Below are 20,027 nucleotides of genomic sequence, written 5' to 3'. Positions count from 1 at the left end.
GTAGTTGATAAGTGGTTTATAGAAGTGCCCCCACCTCCTACCCACCCCCATATCCCCCACCCCACCCTCAACATTGTTGCCGGAAGAAATGACAGATGGTGTGAATACCTTTGTGAAAAGAGAGGTCTATTTAAAGTTACTCAGGTGTGTACATAAAACGTGAACATTAGGGAACATGAGAAGGCAAAGATGTCATCTAAAATTATTTACGTAAATACATGGGATATTTCAGAGACGGAAACATCCGACACTCGCCCTGCTTGTGGGGAGAAAAAGTTGTGTGTGGAAACTCTCCCTTCAGCTGAAGTCTGTTCTGGGAATCTGGGGCGGGGGTGGGGGTGGAGAGGAGAGTGGGCAGCCTTTTCTTACAATATGATTTTGGGCCCTCTACTGAGTTTTTATTTTTTAATATATATTTAGTGTAATTCCTTGTTCTTATTTTGAATAAGTTCAATGGAGGACTTAGAGGACCCTTCTGGGAAACAGAGGCTCAAGGGCACCTGGCTCGGGTCTTCCCATTCATATCCACAGAGCGCACCAGCAGTTTCATCCTAGGGACCTGTTTGGATTTGGGCGATGGCGTGACAGCTCTGGGCATGGGCAGGGTAGAAACCCTGGGGTCAGACAAAGTCAGGGCGGAACCCCAGGCTCGGACGGACACTTTCTAGCCTGGTCACTTTCTGTTTCCCGAGCTTCCATCACCTCTTAACACCCATCTCCAGGGCTTGGCTGGGGAGTTTCGCGAAGGGCAGGACACAGTTCTTGTATCTAGTCCCTAAACATTGATTGCATAACCCCGTGGGCCAGGATCAGAGAGTCCAGGGATGACTGCGCCATCGCCTTGCGCTCTGGGCGAGCGTCTAGGCCCAAAGATAGAACAAAGACTAGCGTGGATACCTGGGCGTGAACTGGGTCGTGCTGATGGATGGCTCACTGCTCCGTGGTACCTTTCAGACATGAGTGCGTTTGGGGGCTGGGAGTGACTGAGCTGGGACAAGGCACTCTTTTTGGCTCACCTGCTCCCACCTCTAGGGCTACCTGCCAGCTTATTTTACTGTGAGCCCGAGGAGAACCAGCAGGCCCAGCAGCACAGGCGGCTGGTCCAGGCCGGCCCGGGAGGCCCCGGCCCCCTCCAGCCAGAAGTCGCAGCGCTTGGCGGAGCACAGCTCCCGGATGAGGCGCCACAGGACGCGCTGGTGCAGCCGGCTGTCCTGCTGGTCCCGCGGCGGCGCCGAGAACTCCGCCTGGTTGGCCGCTTGGGTGGCGTTGATGCAGCGGGTGACCAGCATCTCCCTGGTCACGTTGGCGTCCGAGCAGCCGTCGTAGTGGATGCCATCGGGGAACTGCCAGTAGTGGGCCTCGTAGTACCTGTTGCCGTCCGCGCCTAAGTCGACATCCAGCTTCTGGCCGTGCCGGACGAAGGCGCCCGGGCGCGTCACGGAGACGCGGGCCTCGGTGACGTGCGCGGTGCTCGGCAAGGTCTTGCGGTTCCACTTGATCCGGTGCTTTATGCCCCTCGCCGGGACCACGGAGAGGTGGCCGAAGAGCAGGACGCAGGCGAGGGCCAACCACCCAGCTCCCAGATGCTTCCTCATGGTGCGGGGATCTGCCAAAGAGAAGGGCAAGACATCCTGAAGGTCACGTTCCCTGGTGGTGAGCCAGTCTTCCCCGCCCTCCGTTCCATTTCCCCCCAAAGCACAGAGCCCAGAGGCCGCACGGGATCATGGGGACCCCGTGTGGGCCGGGGCAGAACTGTCCTCCGGAAACGTCTTCCTGGGCTGGGTCTGGGGGAGGTGGATCAGGGGGCCTTTCTTCTTGCACCTGGTGAATGATCTACGTCCTCCAATCTTCTGATTAGCAGTCGCGCAGGTGAAGCATTTGCACCGCGGTTTCCCCAAAGCACAGGCGCGAACGTTCCCATGCTTGGGGCGCAGGAGGTTAACTCAAGTGGCTTCCCTGCTGCCGGGAATTATGTCCCTGCTGGGCAGCGAACCTGGCTTTCTCAGGCCGATAAGAAACTGTAACTGGCAATTATACACGCCTTTGAATATCCCTGGGAAGATAAATGAAGAAAGACTGGATCCCTGTAGGTTTCCTGCGTACTCATCAGCCCCCACCCCAATCAAGCGGTTCCCAGAGAAAAATACAGTCGAAGAGTTGCTTCTGGGCATAGATTTAAAAATACATAATCTTTCCATTTATTTAAATCTTTTCCTAATGTATAGAAAAACTTTTACATTAAATAATACTCTGAGTGAGAGGGAACTTCAGTTTGTGGGGGGAAATGGAATGAAATGGTTGGGGAACTCCCCCACCCCCCACTAACTTGTTGAAGCCCCCTGTACACACAGAAACGTGCACAAAGCACATGTGAGATGCTTGAGGGTTTTTTTTCTCATACTCGATTGCCTTTTTGGTCGTCTCTCTCTATTTTTTCTATTATTCTGAGCTGCCACTGTCCCAGAACCTTCTCCTATCCACAAAGCTGATCCTACAGGACGTTAGGAATGGAGGGTGGGAGAGAGACAGAAAGATGGAGATAGGAAAACGGAGGCAGAGATAGATAGATCGATAGATCGATGATTAGTAGGCCCCTGCCTTCCCCAGGTTCTGTCAAGATGTGTTACAGGCATCCTTTTCAGTCTCCTCTCACCCCAAAACCCCTGGTCCCCACCCCCAGAGCTGAGCACTTACTACTACCTGTCAGCCATTGCATTAAATCTTTCCCTGACTGTGCCTAATTTACTTCCCACACGGGGTAGATCCACTCTTGTCACTATTTTATAAGTTCAAGTGGTATTGGCATTCAGAGAATGTAAGTCACTTGCCCTGGGTACATGTGTAATTGTGGGCGGCAAAGTTAAGCCCAGCTCTGGCTGAGGTGGTCCCCACGACCCACCTCCCCAGGGCCTCAGTGCTAGTTTGGGGCTGTCAAGGGCCGGTGCCCACACTTCTGACTCGCTGAGTAGGAAGGGCAGACCCGATGGCCCCGGAACAGAGAACAAATGCAGGAGGCATTCAGAGGCAATGAGATGAAGGGGGACAGATGGATCTGGACTAGCACTAAGCCCCCCCCCCCCAACCTCCCCCACATACCCACACCTTACTTGTTCACATCTAACTTCTAAAACGACAATAGCTATTGTAGACAGCTGCCGCCCAGGGTCACATGTCCAGGGCATTGCAGCACCTGGACCTTTGTCCTGAGAGTCTGGGACACAGAAAGAGTTGCTACAGTGGAGCATGCTTAGGCTCTGAATCCACAGGATGCTCTAGCTGGGAGAAAGCTTCGCTTACTTAGCTCCCAATAGCCTCTCCCCTTATCCATCTGCAGCATTCTTGAAGGCATTTATTTTGTATATGTCTTTTTGAATGTTCAAGGATAGTGAGACACTGGCAAATAGGTAGAAAAAAAAGATACAATACAGCCCGGCCCATGTCTGATCTTCTGGAAGCATCCAAAGGCTTCCCCTGACTTTCCTTGGCTGTGGGCATCCCCAGACTTTCACCCCACCCCCACCCCACTAATCACTGTGAGTTCACCCTGGCTTTTTCCAAAGTGTGCAGCAAGCATTCCTTAATCTCCTAAGTAGAGCCCCACACCCCATACCTCTTGGTGGAAGACATCTTCAATAGGAATAATAACATAATAGTTCATTACAGGCTTTTGCTGCCAGCAAGCCAATTCTGACTCACAGCGACCCTATGGGACAGAGTGCATTTGCTCCATGGGGTTTCCAAGGCTTTAAATCTTTATAGGCGTAGACAGCCTCGTCTTTCTTGCACTGAGAGGCTGGTGGGCTCGAATCACTGATCTTGTGGTTAACAGCTCAACGTTATGCTAGGTCCCAGAGCTCCTCATGATGGGCTAGCCACGTAAAATAACACAAAGACCTTGCCAAATAAATTGGTTCTTATAGGCAAGGACTGGAAAGCAAAATAGAATCCCAATCAACCGACCCTAATATGATATGTATATACACATACATATTAGACCAGTGATGCCTAAACACTTTTACAAATCTTCCCCAACTTGAGACCCATCCCCCAAAATGAGAGTAAAGAACTCTGTATGATTTGCACTCTAGGGTAGAGACCTGACTAGAACTGCCCCCAGAATCAGTTGCACAGCACTGCCTCCCCACGTACCTAGGCTTGCAGCACGGCGCACTTGTCTCAGAAACCACCAGCTGGCGCTCACCTCCAGCACAGCCTCTCTCTGGCCAGCGCCTGCCCGGCTATATAGGAGCTGCAGGGGGAGGTGGCCTGCCGGCTGCTCTCCAAATATGGCTAGCCTCCCCTCCCGTGCAGGACCAATCACAAGTTCCCGGGCTGCTCCGTTGCCCCAGCAGGAGGGAGCGGCTTATATTCCTTACCAACAAAGACCACTTAAAGATCTCTTTGAAGTTCAGAAAGGCTTGGGAGGGACCTTAGAGGAATGGTTTCTGACCAGTTGGAAAGAAGTTCTTTCTCGTGCATACCTGCAACGGAAAGTGGCTTAAACAAGTCCTCCTGGACCTGCATACTGTCCTGCACCCCCACACCAGCCCCAGACAGCCTCTGTGAGGAGGGTCACTCTGGGAAAAGGCCATCCAGCGGCAGGGGCCCACAAAGAGCGAGGGGTGCGCTTTCATGGGGCAGGTGCAGAGGGCTACTGTGGACGGGACAGGTAAAGGAGGGCCTCCTGCTAGGCAGAGCGACTCAGGCCAAGGTGGGAATCCCTGAAGGACTGAATGAACCCAAAGATTTGGAAATGTGGGGGGCGGGGTCCAGAGACAGAGATGCTGGGACTGAGAAGGGTCTCCTAGGAGGGCCTGTCCCTCTGCGGGAGGCCTGAGGACACGCTGCAGTGCCAGCCTTCCCGAGAGGTTTACATGGCCAGAGGGAATGCACGTATTTATGGGGTGACGATCCTGGGCCTCCAGGAACCCTGGTGCCACGGTGGCTTAAGTGCTGGGCTGCTGAGCTGTTCACACCCACCAGCCCGCCCCAGGGAGAACGATGAAGCGGTCAGCAAAGAGTTGCAGGCTCCTGAAGCCATAGGAAGCAGCCCGACTCCGTCCTCTAGGAATTGAGTGGCTGATCCGGGGATGACCAGCAGATGGCGAGAGAAGAATTTACAAAGAGTTTTCCAGAAGGAACGGATAGCAGGGTGGGGGTGGGGGCTTAGCGCTTCCGTGCTGTTTTTGAATATAGGGCCTCCTCTCTCTCTCTCTCTGTGTGTATGTATCGGTTTATTGGGTTAGGTTCTCATATTCCTTTTAGAATCACATCCTGCGCTTGCTGAATTCGTACGCCCACGTGCACATGGCAGGCACGGGAACCTACTGGTAGACAAGTTGCACAAAGAAGAAAAAAAAAACGCCCAATATTTCATTACCCAGAGGCAGGAGTCAGTACGATTTTGTTCATTAGATGTTTGTGGTCCTCGTGAGGGAGCGCTCGGGTTGTTTATCGTGGAGACAACCCAGATTCTCTGGTCCATCCCGCTCCTTCCAATCGCGGTGTCATGGGACCCAGATAGGCTCAAGGTCACCAGCCAGTGGGGCCGAGCCGCCTCTGTGGGTCCATCGCCCGGTTCAGAACGCGGTGTGCCCGTCTACCCTGCCCTCTCCCCACTCCCTGCCGCCTCCCAAGGTGAGGGTTTCCCGGCATCGCTTTGCCCAGGGAGGGAGGTGGGAGGTTGGTTAGAGCTGATGGGACCACAGATTCCGCTTGTCCCCGAACAAAGCCTGGCCCCGAGGAGCGTGGACGACTGTCACTGCGCAGGACAGCTGGCAGAGCTCTGACAGTGGCAAGCGAAACAAGAAAATGGTTCACAGAGGGAGGGAAGGCCTGCTCCAATCCTGCCTGGCACCAGTGCCCTCCCATCCCCCACCCTTTGCCCCGAGGAAACAACCGAGGACTTAGTGTGAGAGCGTGGATTTGACACAGCAACAGAGAGGCCAGGGCAGAGTGAACTGTGCTTTCTGGAATGGATGATCGCCGGGGGATACATGTGTGAGAAAACAGGATGAATTGCTAACACAGGGCTGTGTGCACCATGGGACAATGGCTCATGAGCTATTGCAGCTGAATGTATGGCCTTCAGGCTGAATGTATGGACTTGAGCCCTGGTGGCCTTGGGGTGCGAACCCCAAGGTCAGCATTCAAATCACCGGCCAGCTGCTCCACAGGAAGAAGAGATTATCTACTCCTGTGAAGCATTACGGTCTCAGAATCTCTCAGGCGTTCTACTCTGTCCTATAGTGTTGCTATGAGTTGGCATCGAGAGAGAATGAAGTTGGTTAATAGGTGGAGTTCTGGATGCACACATGGGTCCTTGGGATAACGTGCCTTATCCTAAGGGTATTGTATGATGCGCTCTCTCTCTCACACCCAGGTTCAAGACAGACAATGCAACATGCCCAAAGCCTTCCCTTGGCCCTGTCAGTTCACGAGCCCACTTCCCCCACAAGTAGCCAAGGTCCTCTTTCTTCTACAGGTTGTTTGGCCTAGAATTAGACTGAATGTAATCTTTGGTGTCTGGCCCCTTCTGTTCAAGTTACATTGGTGAGCTTCAGCCATGTGGTGTGTGTGTGTGCCGTTACAGATGGCTCATTCTCTTCAGCGAGCACTCCCAAAGTCCTGATCCATTCATTGCCTGCTTGGTGGGCATTTGTGTGACTTCTGGTTGAGGCTCTTGATGTCCTTGCTGTCATGAGCCTTGGCGTTTAGTGACTGTATCATCACATTTCTGTGTGCCCATACCAGGAAGTAGACTTGCTGGGTTATACTTATCTGCGGGGGACTTTGATTCTATGACATCTCTTTGTGCAAATCGTCTAAGTCACCTTCCTCTACAGTTATCGGATTCTTCGCTCCCCAAGTACAATGTGGACGTCCTCTCTGTGGCTGCCCGCAGCACGCAGGCTACCATGGCTGCCAGTGGGGTGTCATGTTGTTCATGTGTTTGAGCACACAAGTTAAAGGACACATTAGTGCTTCATTCCCACCTGTTGGCCCTGCACCTAGTACCGTGTCTTCCAGGCATGTTGGGTGGGAATCCAGGCAGCTCATGTTGCCTCCTGACACTCTTGTGTACCCATGATCAGGACAAGGACAGTGTTATCAGAACTGCTTCTGGGGCCAAGCTGCCAAGGTAGGCTGTGTGCCAGAGGGCAAGCCAAGCACAGCAAACCTCAGTAGACTGGGATGTATAAAAGCAACAAGTCAAAATTCGACAACCATTATACAGTGGGAACTTACTTTGTTTGTTTTGAATCAAGGGCAGCTTGGTGAAGACCCATTATGTGGTAGCTGAAACTTTGTGACATACCAACAAGAACAAACAAGCTCATTGTCATTGAGTCCATCCTGACTCAGAGCACCCCTATGCGATAGGGTAGAACTGCCCCTGGGTTTCCAAGACCATACATCTGTTTTCTCATACAGTTTGATTGGCACATAAGCCACATAGCATACAATTCAATAATTCAGGGCTGTCAACCTTTATGGGGGTCAGAAGCTTCATCTTTCTCCCACAGAGGCTTAAAATGGTTTCAAACGGCTGACCCATGGGCAACCCACGATGCCACTGGGGCTTCGTCTGTGACATACAGTTGTCTAGAAAGGAAACACAAGCTCACAGCATGGTCCCAGCTCTGCCCTGGTCAGACAGTTAGTGTTCAGAGTCTGGCTCTTGGGGTGATTCAGGCGTATGTGAGCAGCAGCGGGGAGAGGAAGGAGGAGAGGACTCTTGTCCTGGTCTATTGGGGATCACAGAAGGCAGTTCTGTGTCTCAGACATCGCTTAGTGTTTATGGAGTAGAACATTTATAAGCGAGAGGATCGCAGGCCCCTGAAGGTGTAGGATGGGTAGCTGAAGCCTGTGCTTTAAGATGATACATTGGAGACCCTTCCCCCTTTGGTCTGGAATTGAACTTAGCCCTGTGCTAGAATGATCAACCACTGAAGATCAGAAGGGGGGCAGCATTTACCCAAAGACAAAGTTCAGAGGGCCAGGAAAGAAGGAGGAGAGGAAACAGGAAACAGGAAGTGGGACAGGGGCTGGTCCATTGAGGGGATCGCCATGGATGAGTGAGTGATAGAGTGTGCCAATGGTTACATGTAAAACTAGGATCTACTCTGTGAACCTCCACCTAACTCACAAGAAAAGCTCTCAAAAGACGACCTGTCTGTCAAGATTGTCCAGAAAGGAGAGGGCTGGGAGGGGTAGAAGTACAGGCTGAAAGTGCACAATCCAGGACAGGCTGGGCCGCCATTTTGAAGTTTCTCATGCATCCTCTCTGCTATTTTCTTCGTCTCTGATGTCTTATCTAAATAATAATAATACTGAAATTAACCTGACAATTTGATCTGAAATAGACTTTCCCTGATAAAGACAAAAATGTCCAAAAGGAGAAAGGCCTTCCCTGGAAGGGGAGGGTGGTGTTTGCTGGTGGGGTGAGAGGGGACAGCTTTTGTGTGGGAGCAGAAAGCCCCTGGGCATGATTCCTGCGTGGCTTTAGAGAGCGGGTGAGAGCGGGAGTGGCAGGTTCTAAGCTCCATCCCACTACTCCTCTGCAGGCAGTTCCCAAGAGCGCCCCAGCTTCCATCTCAGAGGCTCACAGGGGGATTGCCAGGGTGTCTTGGGAGGAGGTGGAAGTCCACCCCAAGAACCAGTGTTCTCATCAGAGCGTCACCGCAGCATCCCCCGTGTTCGGGCTGCTGCTGAAGAACCGGCTTGGGCACAGCCTGGGTGGGTACATTCACCAGGAATCCTGGAGCCCTGCTGGCATAGAATTGGGGCTGCTCACTGCAAGGGCAGCAGTTTGAATGGCCCAGCAGCTCCATGGGAGAAAGGAGAGGCTGTCTACGCCTGTAAAGATTTGCAGTCTCGGAACCCCACGGTGGGGGGGGGGCAGTTCAACTCTGCGCTGTAGGCTCTCTGTGAGCCCAAATCGGCCCCCCAGCACTGGCTTTGAAGATAAGCAGGGACTTGTGTTTAGTGAGCAATCCGAGTGTCACATGTTTCTCACCGGGTTATCTGGGAAGGGATTTTAAATGAACAGGGCTTTGGTTTTAAGGAAGGTGCTGTGGGACTTCGAGAGAAACCAACGCCAGTCTGACCTAGGAGCAGAATCGTTGAAGTGGCGACAAACATGGGAAATCAGTTTTGACAGACCAGTAAGGAAACCTCACCCACTGGGTAATTCAAAGCTGGTTGCCCAGCCCTGTTGGTGAGGCAGAAGTCTATACAAAGCAGTAAGTTAAACCTGACCAGCAGCTTCAAATGCACAGGTCTGCACAGACTTGCTCATGACTCACCTGCCAGAAATGTGAATGATGGCTTTACAGGTGTGAAGGCAGCTGGCTAAGGCTGTGGGATTGGTGCCAGGGGTTGACAGATCGCCTTCAGCCAGGAGACAGATGGAAGCACCATCAGGCAGGTGGAATTCATGCGGAGAGTGGCAGAGACAAGCAAACTGGAACAAACAATGGAGGGTGGGGAGAAGTATCATCTACAATAGGCTATATACATCCCGAGACCACCCACCTTGTCAGGGGCATCGAGTCCGTTCTGGCTCACAGCAGCCTCGTGTACAACAGAACAAAACGCCGCCCGGTCCTGGGCCACCCTTTCCATTGGTCTTCTGCTGGAGGCCACTGTCGCAGCGACTGTGTCCATCCGTCTCATCCAGGGTTCTCTGGCCCTCGCCCAGGCTTGACGTCCCTTCAGGGGCGATTCAAAGTATGTGAGATGAGGTCTCACCGTCCTCACTACCAGGGAGCACTGTGGCTGGACTTCTTCCAAGTCTTTGTCGTGGTACTTTCAATATTCTCCACCAGCTGCGTAACTCCAAAGCGTCAATTCTTCTCCGGTCTTCCTAATCCGTAGAGCTTGTAGGAGATGAGAACAGAAACGTTAAAAAGTGATTCTGTTGCAGCAGAACTGTCCGCACACAGACTGTCCAAGAAAAAAAGCAAAACCTTCGTTTTCTCTGTTCTTATTTGATGTCTCACAAGATGCTTTGAAAAAATAATGAGGTCATTCATATGCACACACTTAGATACCCATGAACAAATTCGATCATAATTAAAAATATCCATTTTTATTGTGGCTGCTCTTTCTTATCTTTCACGAACCTCCTATGCAAAAAGATTCGTAGAATATTCGTGACGGGCTCACCTTTGACAAAACAAAACAAAACTCAATTGTTAAGGTGGTCCGGTGACCTCACCCACGATGGGATAAGGCGTCACCTGGTCCCGCGCCGTCCATGCGGAGTGGACTATGGTGAGCCACGGGCACTTTCCCTGGCTGCTTTTCAGAAGTCCGTCTCCAGGCCTTTCTTCCTCGCCTGTCTTAGTGTGGAAGCACCGATGAACCGAGCTCAGCCTAGCAACATGCAAACTTCCACTGACAGACAGTGGCTGTGCTGTGCGCTACACATTGGGCTGCTTAACTGCAAGGTCAGTACTGTAGTTCGAATTCACCAGCCACTCTGAGGGAGATAGTTGAGGCTTTCTGCTCCCGTGAAGATTGACAGCCTTAGAAACCCACAGGGGTAGGTCTGCTCTGTCTTCTAGGGTCTCTGAGAGTCAGAATTGACTTGATGGCCATGAATTTGGTGAAGTCATGATGATTTGAAGTCTCTATTTGAATGAAAAATGAAAAGGATGAATTATATACACATCCTGGGTGCACAATTGAATACATGTTCACAAATTGGACATTCCTGTGTAACTAGCAGGTTATTCCCAATGGTTCAGAAGTTTCTCAGGTCACCTGCTGGCATCACACTTCGTGATGGAACACATGGTCTCAACTTTTAAAATCCCAGGTTATATGCAACCAATATACAACCATTCGTTAGTATTTTATATCTAGGACTCATGCAATATGTCCTCTGCGGCTGGCTGCTTCTGCTCAACATCATGTTTGTGAGATTCAAAGATGTTACTGTTCACAGTTGCTATTTCCCAGGTCTAATTCCTGGATCACTTTAAATTGTATGATTAGACGACAAACACTTGCACTATTCCTATTTTATTATGACTAAAGCCGAGGTAATGTTCTTGTGAACCTCTCTGGTGAACATATGTATTTATTTGTTGTTGTTTGCCGTCGGCTGTCAGGGTAGCCAGCCCCTAACAAATCATCACAGGCCTGGCAGGCGCCATTGTACAGCGATAATAAGTAAAGATGATAAGAAAGTCATAGATAATAAGACAGATAGAAGAGAGAGTGAAATAAAGGAGTCGGCCACATTTCATGGTAGCATGCTCACCTCAGCCCTGCTCGGTGGTCCACGTGAGGATGTGGAAGGTGGGAATTGCAGGAGCGAGCAAGACCAGTTTATTACTAACCTAAGCTTATATATCCTTTTGGGGGTGTGCAAGCCCCCTAATTACAGGTAAAGACATGCATCACAGGAAGGGGTTGTGTTATAGGTAATATAGTAATGGGAAGGGGACGATCTAGGGGTATACATGCAATAGGAAGGGGAGGGATTGGGGGCACACATGGGACAAGATGAGTGGATCCTAGATTCAGGATAGCAGCCTAACTTTGGATGTCACTGAGCAGGTTTGCCCTGTTCTCTGGCTCTCCATAGAAACAGTTACTAGACTAATCAGTAGGGTGTGAGCCCCACCTACAGTGGACCAGACTGATGGCTGAATGCCTTTGGGGAGAATATCTCTAAGCATCTGACCTCCCACCATGTGCTGGCAAACAGCCGCTAATGTTTGGCATATCTTTGGGGGAGACAAAGCCGGGGAAATGTCTTTTGTATCCCACAGTCGGTGCGTGGGTTCTGGCTCACAGCGACCCTGTGTACCGCAGAATGGATCACTGGCTGGTCCTGGGCCGTCCTCACAGTTGTTCTGAGGCTTGAACCCATTGGTGCAGCCCCTGTGTCAGTTCATCTTGTCGGGGACCTTCCTCTTTTCACCACTCTGATCCCAAACAGATGTCCCTCTCCAAGGACTGGTCTCTCCTGACGATATGCCTGAAGTATGTGAGACAGTCTCTCCATCCTTGCCTCTAAGGAGCTTTCTGGCTGTACCAAGAAAGGATTTTTTGTTCTTCCTTTGGCAGGCCATGGTTCTCTCTACACTCTTAGCCAGCACCATAATTCAAAGGCACTGATTCCTCTTCCGTTTTCCTTATTCAGTGTCCAACTTTCACATGCATATGCGGTGATTGAAAATACCATGGCTTTATTTATGTTGAGTACATACTCAGGAGGGAAAATGCTGGGTCATAGCTTTAGTATAACCAAGAAACTCACTGCCATCAAATTGATGCTGACTCATAGGGACTGTGGCAGTTACATAATGTCCTGTCAAATTGTGAAGGGATGGAGTCCAGCCTGTCAATCAGGTTGCAGCTTGATGATCTCATTGGGAGGCGCAACATAGAGAAATAGCTCACTGGAGGCCAGACACGCTCTCTAAGCCACACAGAGGTACGCTGATGGAGCCAGAGCCTGGAAGCTCAAGCAGCCATGTGGAGACCCCTGCCAGTGCTGAGATGCTTCCACCACCATTAGATCCACAAGACTTTCCACCCACTTGCCTGTGATCTCCTTGCATTCGATGTCATTGCATGTGTTGTGTGCATCTGAAGAAGAATTTATACACTGGTGTTGGACATATGGGCTAATATAAGACTTATGGACTTCATCTGGACTGGGCTGGGATGATTTCCTATTACTCTTTGATACAAAGTTCTCTATTACACACATTTGTCTCTGGATTTGTTTCTCTAGTCTACCTGGACTAGCACAGGGACTCAGTAAGACAGAGTAGAACTGCCCCTGTGGGTTTCCAAGGCTGTAACTCCTTTTTAAAAATAGTTTTATTGACATGTGATTCACATATCATATAATTTAATTGTTCAATTGTATTAAACAGACTTGTGCAATCTCCACCGCTATCAATCTCAGAACATTTTCATCCCCTGTTCGTTGTTAATTCCCCATTTCCCCTAGCCTCCCCTGCCACACCCTAGGTAATTGTGGATCCAGTTCTTGTCCCTATAGATTTACATATCCTAGATTTCATATGCAGAAAATCATACAAAACATAAACAAAGCTGTGAGGGAAGTCAGCCCCTCACACTATCACTGGTCCAGTAAGTACAATTGTATGGTTAAAATATATAAATATTATGGTAAAGTCATAGAGAAATAGGAGAGTTAGGGGAGAGAGTAAAATGAAGGCATTAGACACATTTCATGGTAGCACGCTCACCTCCTGGACGGCCATGATCTCACCAGCCAGGTCCAAGCACAGCGTGGGCAAAGAGGGAAGGAGGAGTTTCTGTTTATTTCTGGCCAAGGCCCATATATACTTAGGGGTGTGATTACAGGTAACCACACACGTCACAGGCAGGGGCTGCACAATAGGCATAAGCGTGACAGGAAGGGGATGAGCTAGGGATGTACATGCAATAGGAAGGGGAGGGTCTACGGGCACATATGTGACAAGATGGGCGGACCCTAGACTCAATATGGCAGCCTAACCTTGGTCATCCTTGAGTGGGCTTGACCTCCCTGGGCTCTCCTTCAGGGAAACAATTTACTATCCTTATCAGAAGGGAGAGGGCCCTACTTAGGGTGGGACAGACTATAGAGTCTGATTGCTCCAGATCAGGGGTACTCATACTTTTTCAGCATGTGAACTACTTATAAAATGATCAAGTCAAAATGATCTACCAACTACAAAAATGAAAAACATATATTTTATTTATTACATTTATTCATAAATGCATTGAGAATTGTTTATATGTACAATGTATGTTGATGTATCTTGCATAACCTCATGAGTCCATATTGCACAACACAACACAATTAGCTATGTACATTTTTGTCATGACCTGAGTTTACTCCGATGACTTGCACTGAATGGAATGAGCCAGGGATGCATAGTTCGGACAGTAGCTGCTGACAGCCAGCCTCAAGCACACTTCCAAATGATCATCAGTCATGGTGGAACGACACTTGAACTTAATGATCTTTATGTGGGAACAGGCTGACTCACGTAAATAAGTAGAGCCAAATAATGCAGTCAAGGAGGTAGCACATTTTCTCATGTTTGGGTACTTTCCCTCTGCGAGTAAGTTCCAGAACTGTTCATGCGCTCTGGACTTCAGCTGAAGGTCGGCTTGTAGTGTCAAAATCTCCCATTCCGTATGAAAATGACACGTTTTTGTCTTCTTACTTGGTCCAGCTACCCCACTCATTTTAATACCCTTTCTTACGCTTAAGAGAAAAAAACCAAGGTTTAAAAATTGGTGATAACTTAGCTTGTGAGTTTTGTTGCACTTAGCACAGTGGTTTGCGCATGCGTTTGACACCTAAGGTTGCATCTGATTGGCTGTGCTGTATAATCAATTAAGTGACGGGATTGATGATAGGCTTACGTCTATTTTTTTTAACGCCATGTGATCTACCCACGTATTGAGCACCCCTGCTCTGGATGGCTGATAACCCTTAGGGAGAATAACCTCTGACCTACTTTTGTTGACCTCCAAGTGTATAGTAGCAAGCAGCATCTTGGGTTTGGCATATATTTGGGGGAGACAACTTGGGAGAAATCCCACACAAAGTCAATAATGCCAAAGCAAACAGGGAAACTCAATAGAAAAAAAAAGCAGAAAATATTAAAAATGGAAACAACTTTAAAATTCCTCAAAAGGGAGATCAAATGATAACATGTTACATTTTAACCTAACTACATCTGGCATAATGAACTTTACAATGCTTTCTGAATGCAAAGCTAATGAGTCCCTGGACTGTGGTCAGCAGAGATTTACCAGAGGTTTAATTCCTGTGGGGACCCTACAAACTTTGGGCTTCCACTGTCATCCATAGCCTTCTACAAATTAAATATTCACAATTTTTAGCTCTGATACCACTCCCTCCTTCGGATTTGGATTATATTATTTACAATCCTTGGTTCACACAGGATGGTGTGCTTCTTCCATGTGGACTTGGTTGACACCTCAGATGGCTGCTTGTTTGAAGACAAACCTTTAAGACCCCGAAAATGAATCTGTCTGATAGCAGGGCATCATCTGGTTTCTTCACCACACTTTGCTCTAGCATCCATCTACTTAGTGATCTCTTCATGAAGGCAAGTGTTGAGTAGGACCATGTCATATGAACTCTTGTTCTTAAATTGGGACTAGAATTAAGTGATAGCCCCAAATCCATTCACATATTTATGGTTTCTGCATGTTTCTGGTTCACTTTAGAGACACCATTATCATTTTATGATAGAGAACATCATAAATCATCCCCCTGGGCATACAGTGATTCTACTGATAGTATCATTAATTTAACCTAGGGTATAGAATGTAAAACACTGTTGAGAAAAGGAAATGATACATATATAGGCTGACTCGTCAGACCGCAAAATGAATTGTTGACTTGTACAGATTAAATGCTTGAGTGACCGAACACTATTTACAAGAACAATTGTGGTTAGTGATAGGACAAAACTTTCCATAGCACTCATTTACAGAGGCAGAACCATGCCTACCCGACTAATACATGTCATAAGGAAGCAAGGAGGGGATTGAAATATAAACATACGGTAGTCTGGGGTCACCATTCCTTGGACACGCTCAAAGCAAAGAATCTGAACCAAAGTCCAATGACCACTGACTCTATCCTTAGGGTAGCTGTCACCTGCTTCTTCTCAGTCTAAGGTGTTTCAGCCTTGAGTCCAAGGAAATAATGTCAGTTTCTTAAATCTGCTGCGGGTGAGGTTTGATGAAGCCCAGTTGGTTTAGTGAGGGTCCTACATCGAATCCTTCTGGTGTGGTCTATGAAGTATGTTGTGCGAGAGGCTGTACCTCTTTATGTGCGTAGAAAGCCCCATCTGTCTTCTACAGAGAAGCTGGTGGTTTTGAACTGTTAATGTGGTAATTAGTTGTCCAAATTGTAGTATCTAAATAAGCTACCAGGATGGCCAGAGACGCCAGTGGAAACCTCTAATCTAGATTCCTACCAGCTGGGGGCGCCGCTTCTCCAAATACTGTAGTGCGTGTTGGCTCTTCTGCCTGGGAGACTTCTCCGTGCAAACGTGAGAGAAAGGTGTCAGACAGATAAGCTTTTGCTGTGTGGTCTAAATGAACGGAAACAGCTGGGGCAGTTGTCATAAAGCGAAGGACAAAGTACCAAGATGCTAGAAGGGTCTTAGTCTAACTTTGTTGCACTCACGGTGTGGGTTCTTCACCTGGAAGGGGGCTGCCCTTGGATAGACTCTCGGAGAGAACAGAACTTGAATGGGAAGGAAATCGTTGTTAGGATTTTACTAATGTCTACGTGAAAGATAGCTTTTCCTACATGACGGATGCAGACCACAACTCAGAGCAGCGGCAGCTGTACCTGAGACTTCATCACCATAGAGTATGTAAGAGATGCCTTTGTGTCACCTGTAAGGTGATCGATCACCCATTGCAGGAGCCAGGGCTTGAGGGAGTTCCCAGGACACTCATTTGCTAAGACCAAGTAACTCTAGGGCAAATTGGGACAAGTGAGTCACCCTGTTTCCAGATGTTGCAGTATTGTAAAAATGACATTCACATTCGCCACTGAAAAATGATGGTCCTTGTTTACCTCCCTCACCCCCACCCCCAAGAAAACCTGTTGTCATGGCATGGCGTCCAATTCACAGGGACCCTGCAGTAGATCTTCCCACCCCGTGAACCTTCCCAGGAGCAAGTTGTTGCTACTCAAAGGGAGTGTATACACAACAGACTGAAGCACCACCTGGTCCTGCACCATCCTCACAATTGTCCTTCTGTGGGAGCCATTGCTGCAGCCATGGGGTCAGTCCACCGTGGGGAGGACTCTCCTCTTTATCGTGGCCCTGTTCCTTCACCGAGCACCGTGTCCTCCAGGGGCTGGTCTTTGCTGACAACATGTTCAAGGTCCGTGAGACCAAATCTCACCATCCTCGTTTCTAAGGAGCTTTCTGTCTGCTGCTTCCAAGACAGAAACGTTTGTTCTTTTGAGACACAAGGATGATGGGAGTTCCTCTCAAGTACAGGAATATATACAGCCTGCCTTGTTCTCCTCTGAGCATCTGGTGAATTCGCACCTCTCTCTGGACTTTGTGATCAGCAGCCCACCAGGTACCCACAACGCCACAAGTAGCTCTTACTTAGTGTATTTTAAATGAGAAATTTAATGAGCATTAAAATAGCATGATAACTACAGTTCCGTATTATTGGCTTCCTGTTAATATATCTGTATATATATATTTTTTTATATACACATAAAAGCATTGTTCTTGGCGGAGTCCATTGGCTTCACCTGACTGGTAATGGGGTCTTTGGTCAGCACAAACATTTCAGCTAGGTCTTGATGAATCAACAGGCGTTTGCCAGGTGGGGAAGGGCACCCTGTAAGTGGGGGGAACAGCAGGAGGAAAGGGATGGAGGTGTCTCAGGAGTGAGTGTCTCTAAGCGAGGCTTCATGGTGAGTTTGAATACACCTTTGAAGTTAGACCTGGGGGTGAGGAGGATGCCACGGAGCTGTAATCGCGAATATTTGTGGTCTGTGAAACAGCCCCTGGCTCACAGTCGAAGACAGTATGTACCAGGTGAAGATTCCCAGAGTGGAGAGGAGGTGTTGATCTGCACCTGGGGCTTTCAGCGAAAACCTAGGGAAAATAAAACAAAGCAAAACAAAAAGAGTAGGAGGCTGGGTATTGCAGGCAGGTGAGGATGGGCAGGGCAGAGTGTCTTATTATAAAACCAAACCAAACCACTGCCCTCAAGTCGAGTCTGACTCATGTTGACAGGATAGAACTGCCCCTGTGGGTTCCTGAGACTCTTAACTCTGTACAGGAGCAGAAAGACCCCTTTATCTCCTGAGGAGCAGGTGGTAGTTTCAAACTGCTGACCTTGTGGTTAGCAGCCCAATGCATAACACAGGATGCCCCCAGGGCTTCCAGTGTGTTCGATTCTGGCTAATTACAGGTGTTCTATTCTGGATGGGCTCACCTGTAAGGAAGTACGAGGGGAAGGAGGAGAGATGTTTTTGGCGTCCTTGTAGTTTGCTTTCATGACTACGTCTGCCCTGCCAGCTCTTGTTTAATTCAGCCTTTTTTGCTTTGGGGGAAAGGCTAACCCCCCCAGAATGCGTGCTCCGCTTTCCAGCCCCGGATACTGTTTGCCTCAGGTGCAACAATCAGTTTAGTAGGGCTATTCCTCCACCAGTGGTGCACAGACCACAGCCACCATGGATATGCTCGTCGTGGTGCGTCGAATGGGTCGCCTCCCTCCTTCACTGTATTGCCAGCTGGAAAACATTTGGGCTGATCCAAATGGATTTGAACCTTGCCCCACACCCCGACCTTCTCTGACTTGCTGGTTCTGAGCAGAGGTGATTCAGAGGCGTGAGAAATCGCACAGGGCAGGAGGAAACACAGGCCAGCGTGGGAAAGGCAAATTGTTGCATGGCTGACTCAGCAGGATGTCCAGTTCCTGGAGGATCCAGGGAGGCTTCTCAACAGGGGCTACAAGGTCGAGGTGACCAGGCAAGGGAGGAAATGTGGGAAGTGACAGAAGGCTCGCAGGGAGCTCCGTTCCCGAGACCTGGGGTTTGCCTGCTCATGGTTGTCCAATCACACTCAACCGAATCCCTCCCCTAAGAGAGGGGGCAGGTGTAGTATTAAATTAAAATGTTGATGGGGGGTGAGGGGCCAGCCCCCACCCGCTGCTACTACTACTGCTAACGGGTTCAGTGATGCACAGTTGTACGGTTGAGATATATAAGTATTATATTAAAGTCATAGAGAGCATGACAGATATTACAATAATGCAGTCAGACACATTACATGGTAGCATTGCTCACCTCAGCCCAGCTTGGTGGTCCACGTGGAGAGAGGGGGAAGGGAAGGAGGGCAAGGGAACAAGGGAGAGGGGAGTAACCAGGGAGTGAGCAGCAAGGAGAGATCAGAGAGCTCTATATTGCTGACCCATGCCTATATACCTTTTGGGGGCATGCCAGCCCACTAATTACAGGTAGAGACATACATCACAGGGAGGGGCTGCACTATAGGTAACACAGTAATGATGGGGTGGTCTATGGGTCTCCATAGGAACCATTATCAGTAGGGTAAAAACTCCGCCTACAGGAGCCTGTCCATTGTCCCCAGAGGCAGGGAGCAGGCCCACCCCTGCGGTGGGATGAGACAGCAGTCTGGCAACTGATTGCCTTCAGTGGGGGAATGCCTACGCAGCTGACCTCCCCCCACAGGCAGGGATGGCTGGGCAGACTGAGAAGTACTGGGCAGACTGAATGGCATCTTCTGGGAAAAGGGTAGAGTTGCCACCAGATGAATGGAAGGTGTAAGGTCTGATTGAAAAGCCATTTGTTCCCTAGTACAAAAGGAACCACTGGATCACGGAGCGACTTCCCAGGCTCCTGAACATGCATTCATTCGCTCGCTCACTCATCCATTCATCAAAGAGCCAATGCTTATCTTGCGGGCACTTTGATGTTTAATGAACTCTCGGTGAAGGGTGCCATGCATTGCCACGTGTGGAAAATAGAACATCTTCGCCTCTGTTGGCTCTTGGTTCCAACGGGTCTTCTCTGATCACACATTGCAGGAGGGACCAGCAGGTCTTAAAGTCAACAGTCCATGGCTGCACATGACTGACAGACTCTTCAGGAATGGTTTTGGTGGGGTAGGCTTTAATTCTGTGAACAGAAATGACTCTGGGCCAAGGGTTATAAACCCAGTGAACGCAAGATGACTAATGGTTCTGTAACAGATGGTTTTTGGAGCACCTTTGGGAGGGGGTGGGGTGGGAAAATGTGCAGAAGTGTTCCTAGAATAGATGAAATCTCAGTTTCTGTGCCTCCTCTCATCCTGTTCAGTCTTTGGTAGGTCATTCTATACTGCTATTCTTTTGATTTTAAAAAGCACAGCTTTATCGACATAGCTTTCACACAAGTTAGCCCTTTAAAAGTGCACAATTCAATCATTTTGAGGATAGTCACAAAATCTATGTCC

At 49.1% G+C, this 20,027-nt stretch overlaps 1 protein-coding gene across 1 annotated transcript; it reads right to left on the bottom strand.

Moving 5' to 3' along the window:
* Positions 1-678: 678 nt before the first annotated feature.
* Positions 679-4,203, bottom strand: PRND (prion like protein doppel). Its single transcript, XM_004697853.2, has 2 exons — positions 4,150-4,203; positions 679-1,606 (listed from the first exon to the last, which is right to left on the bottom strand). Exon 2 carries the CDS (start codon positions 1,593-1,595, stop codon positions 1,047-1,049), a length of 549 nt encoding a protein of 182 aa, XP_004697910.1. The 5' UTR covers positions 1,596-1,606; positions 4,150-4,203; the 3' UTR covers positions 679-1,046.
* Positions 4,204-20,027: the final 15,824 nt, after the last annotated feature.

Source organism: Echinops telfairi, unplaced genomic scaffold (assembly GCF_000313985.2).
Source record: "Echinops telfairi isolate 266 unplaced genomic scaffold, ASM31398v2 ScPeMD7_5592;HRSCAF=6446, whole genome shotgun sequence".
NCBI lineage: Eukaryota > Metazoa > Chordata > Mammalia > Afrosoricida > Tenrecidae > Echinops > Echinops telfairi.
The sequence above is the reverse complement of the archived record's forward strand: the minus strand, read 5'-3'. Positions and strand labels throughout refer to the sequence as shown.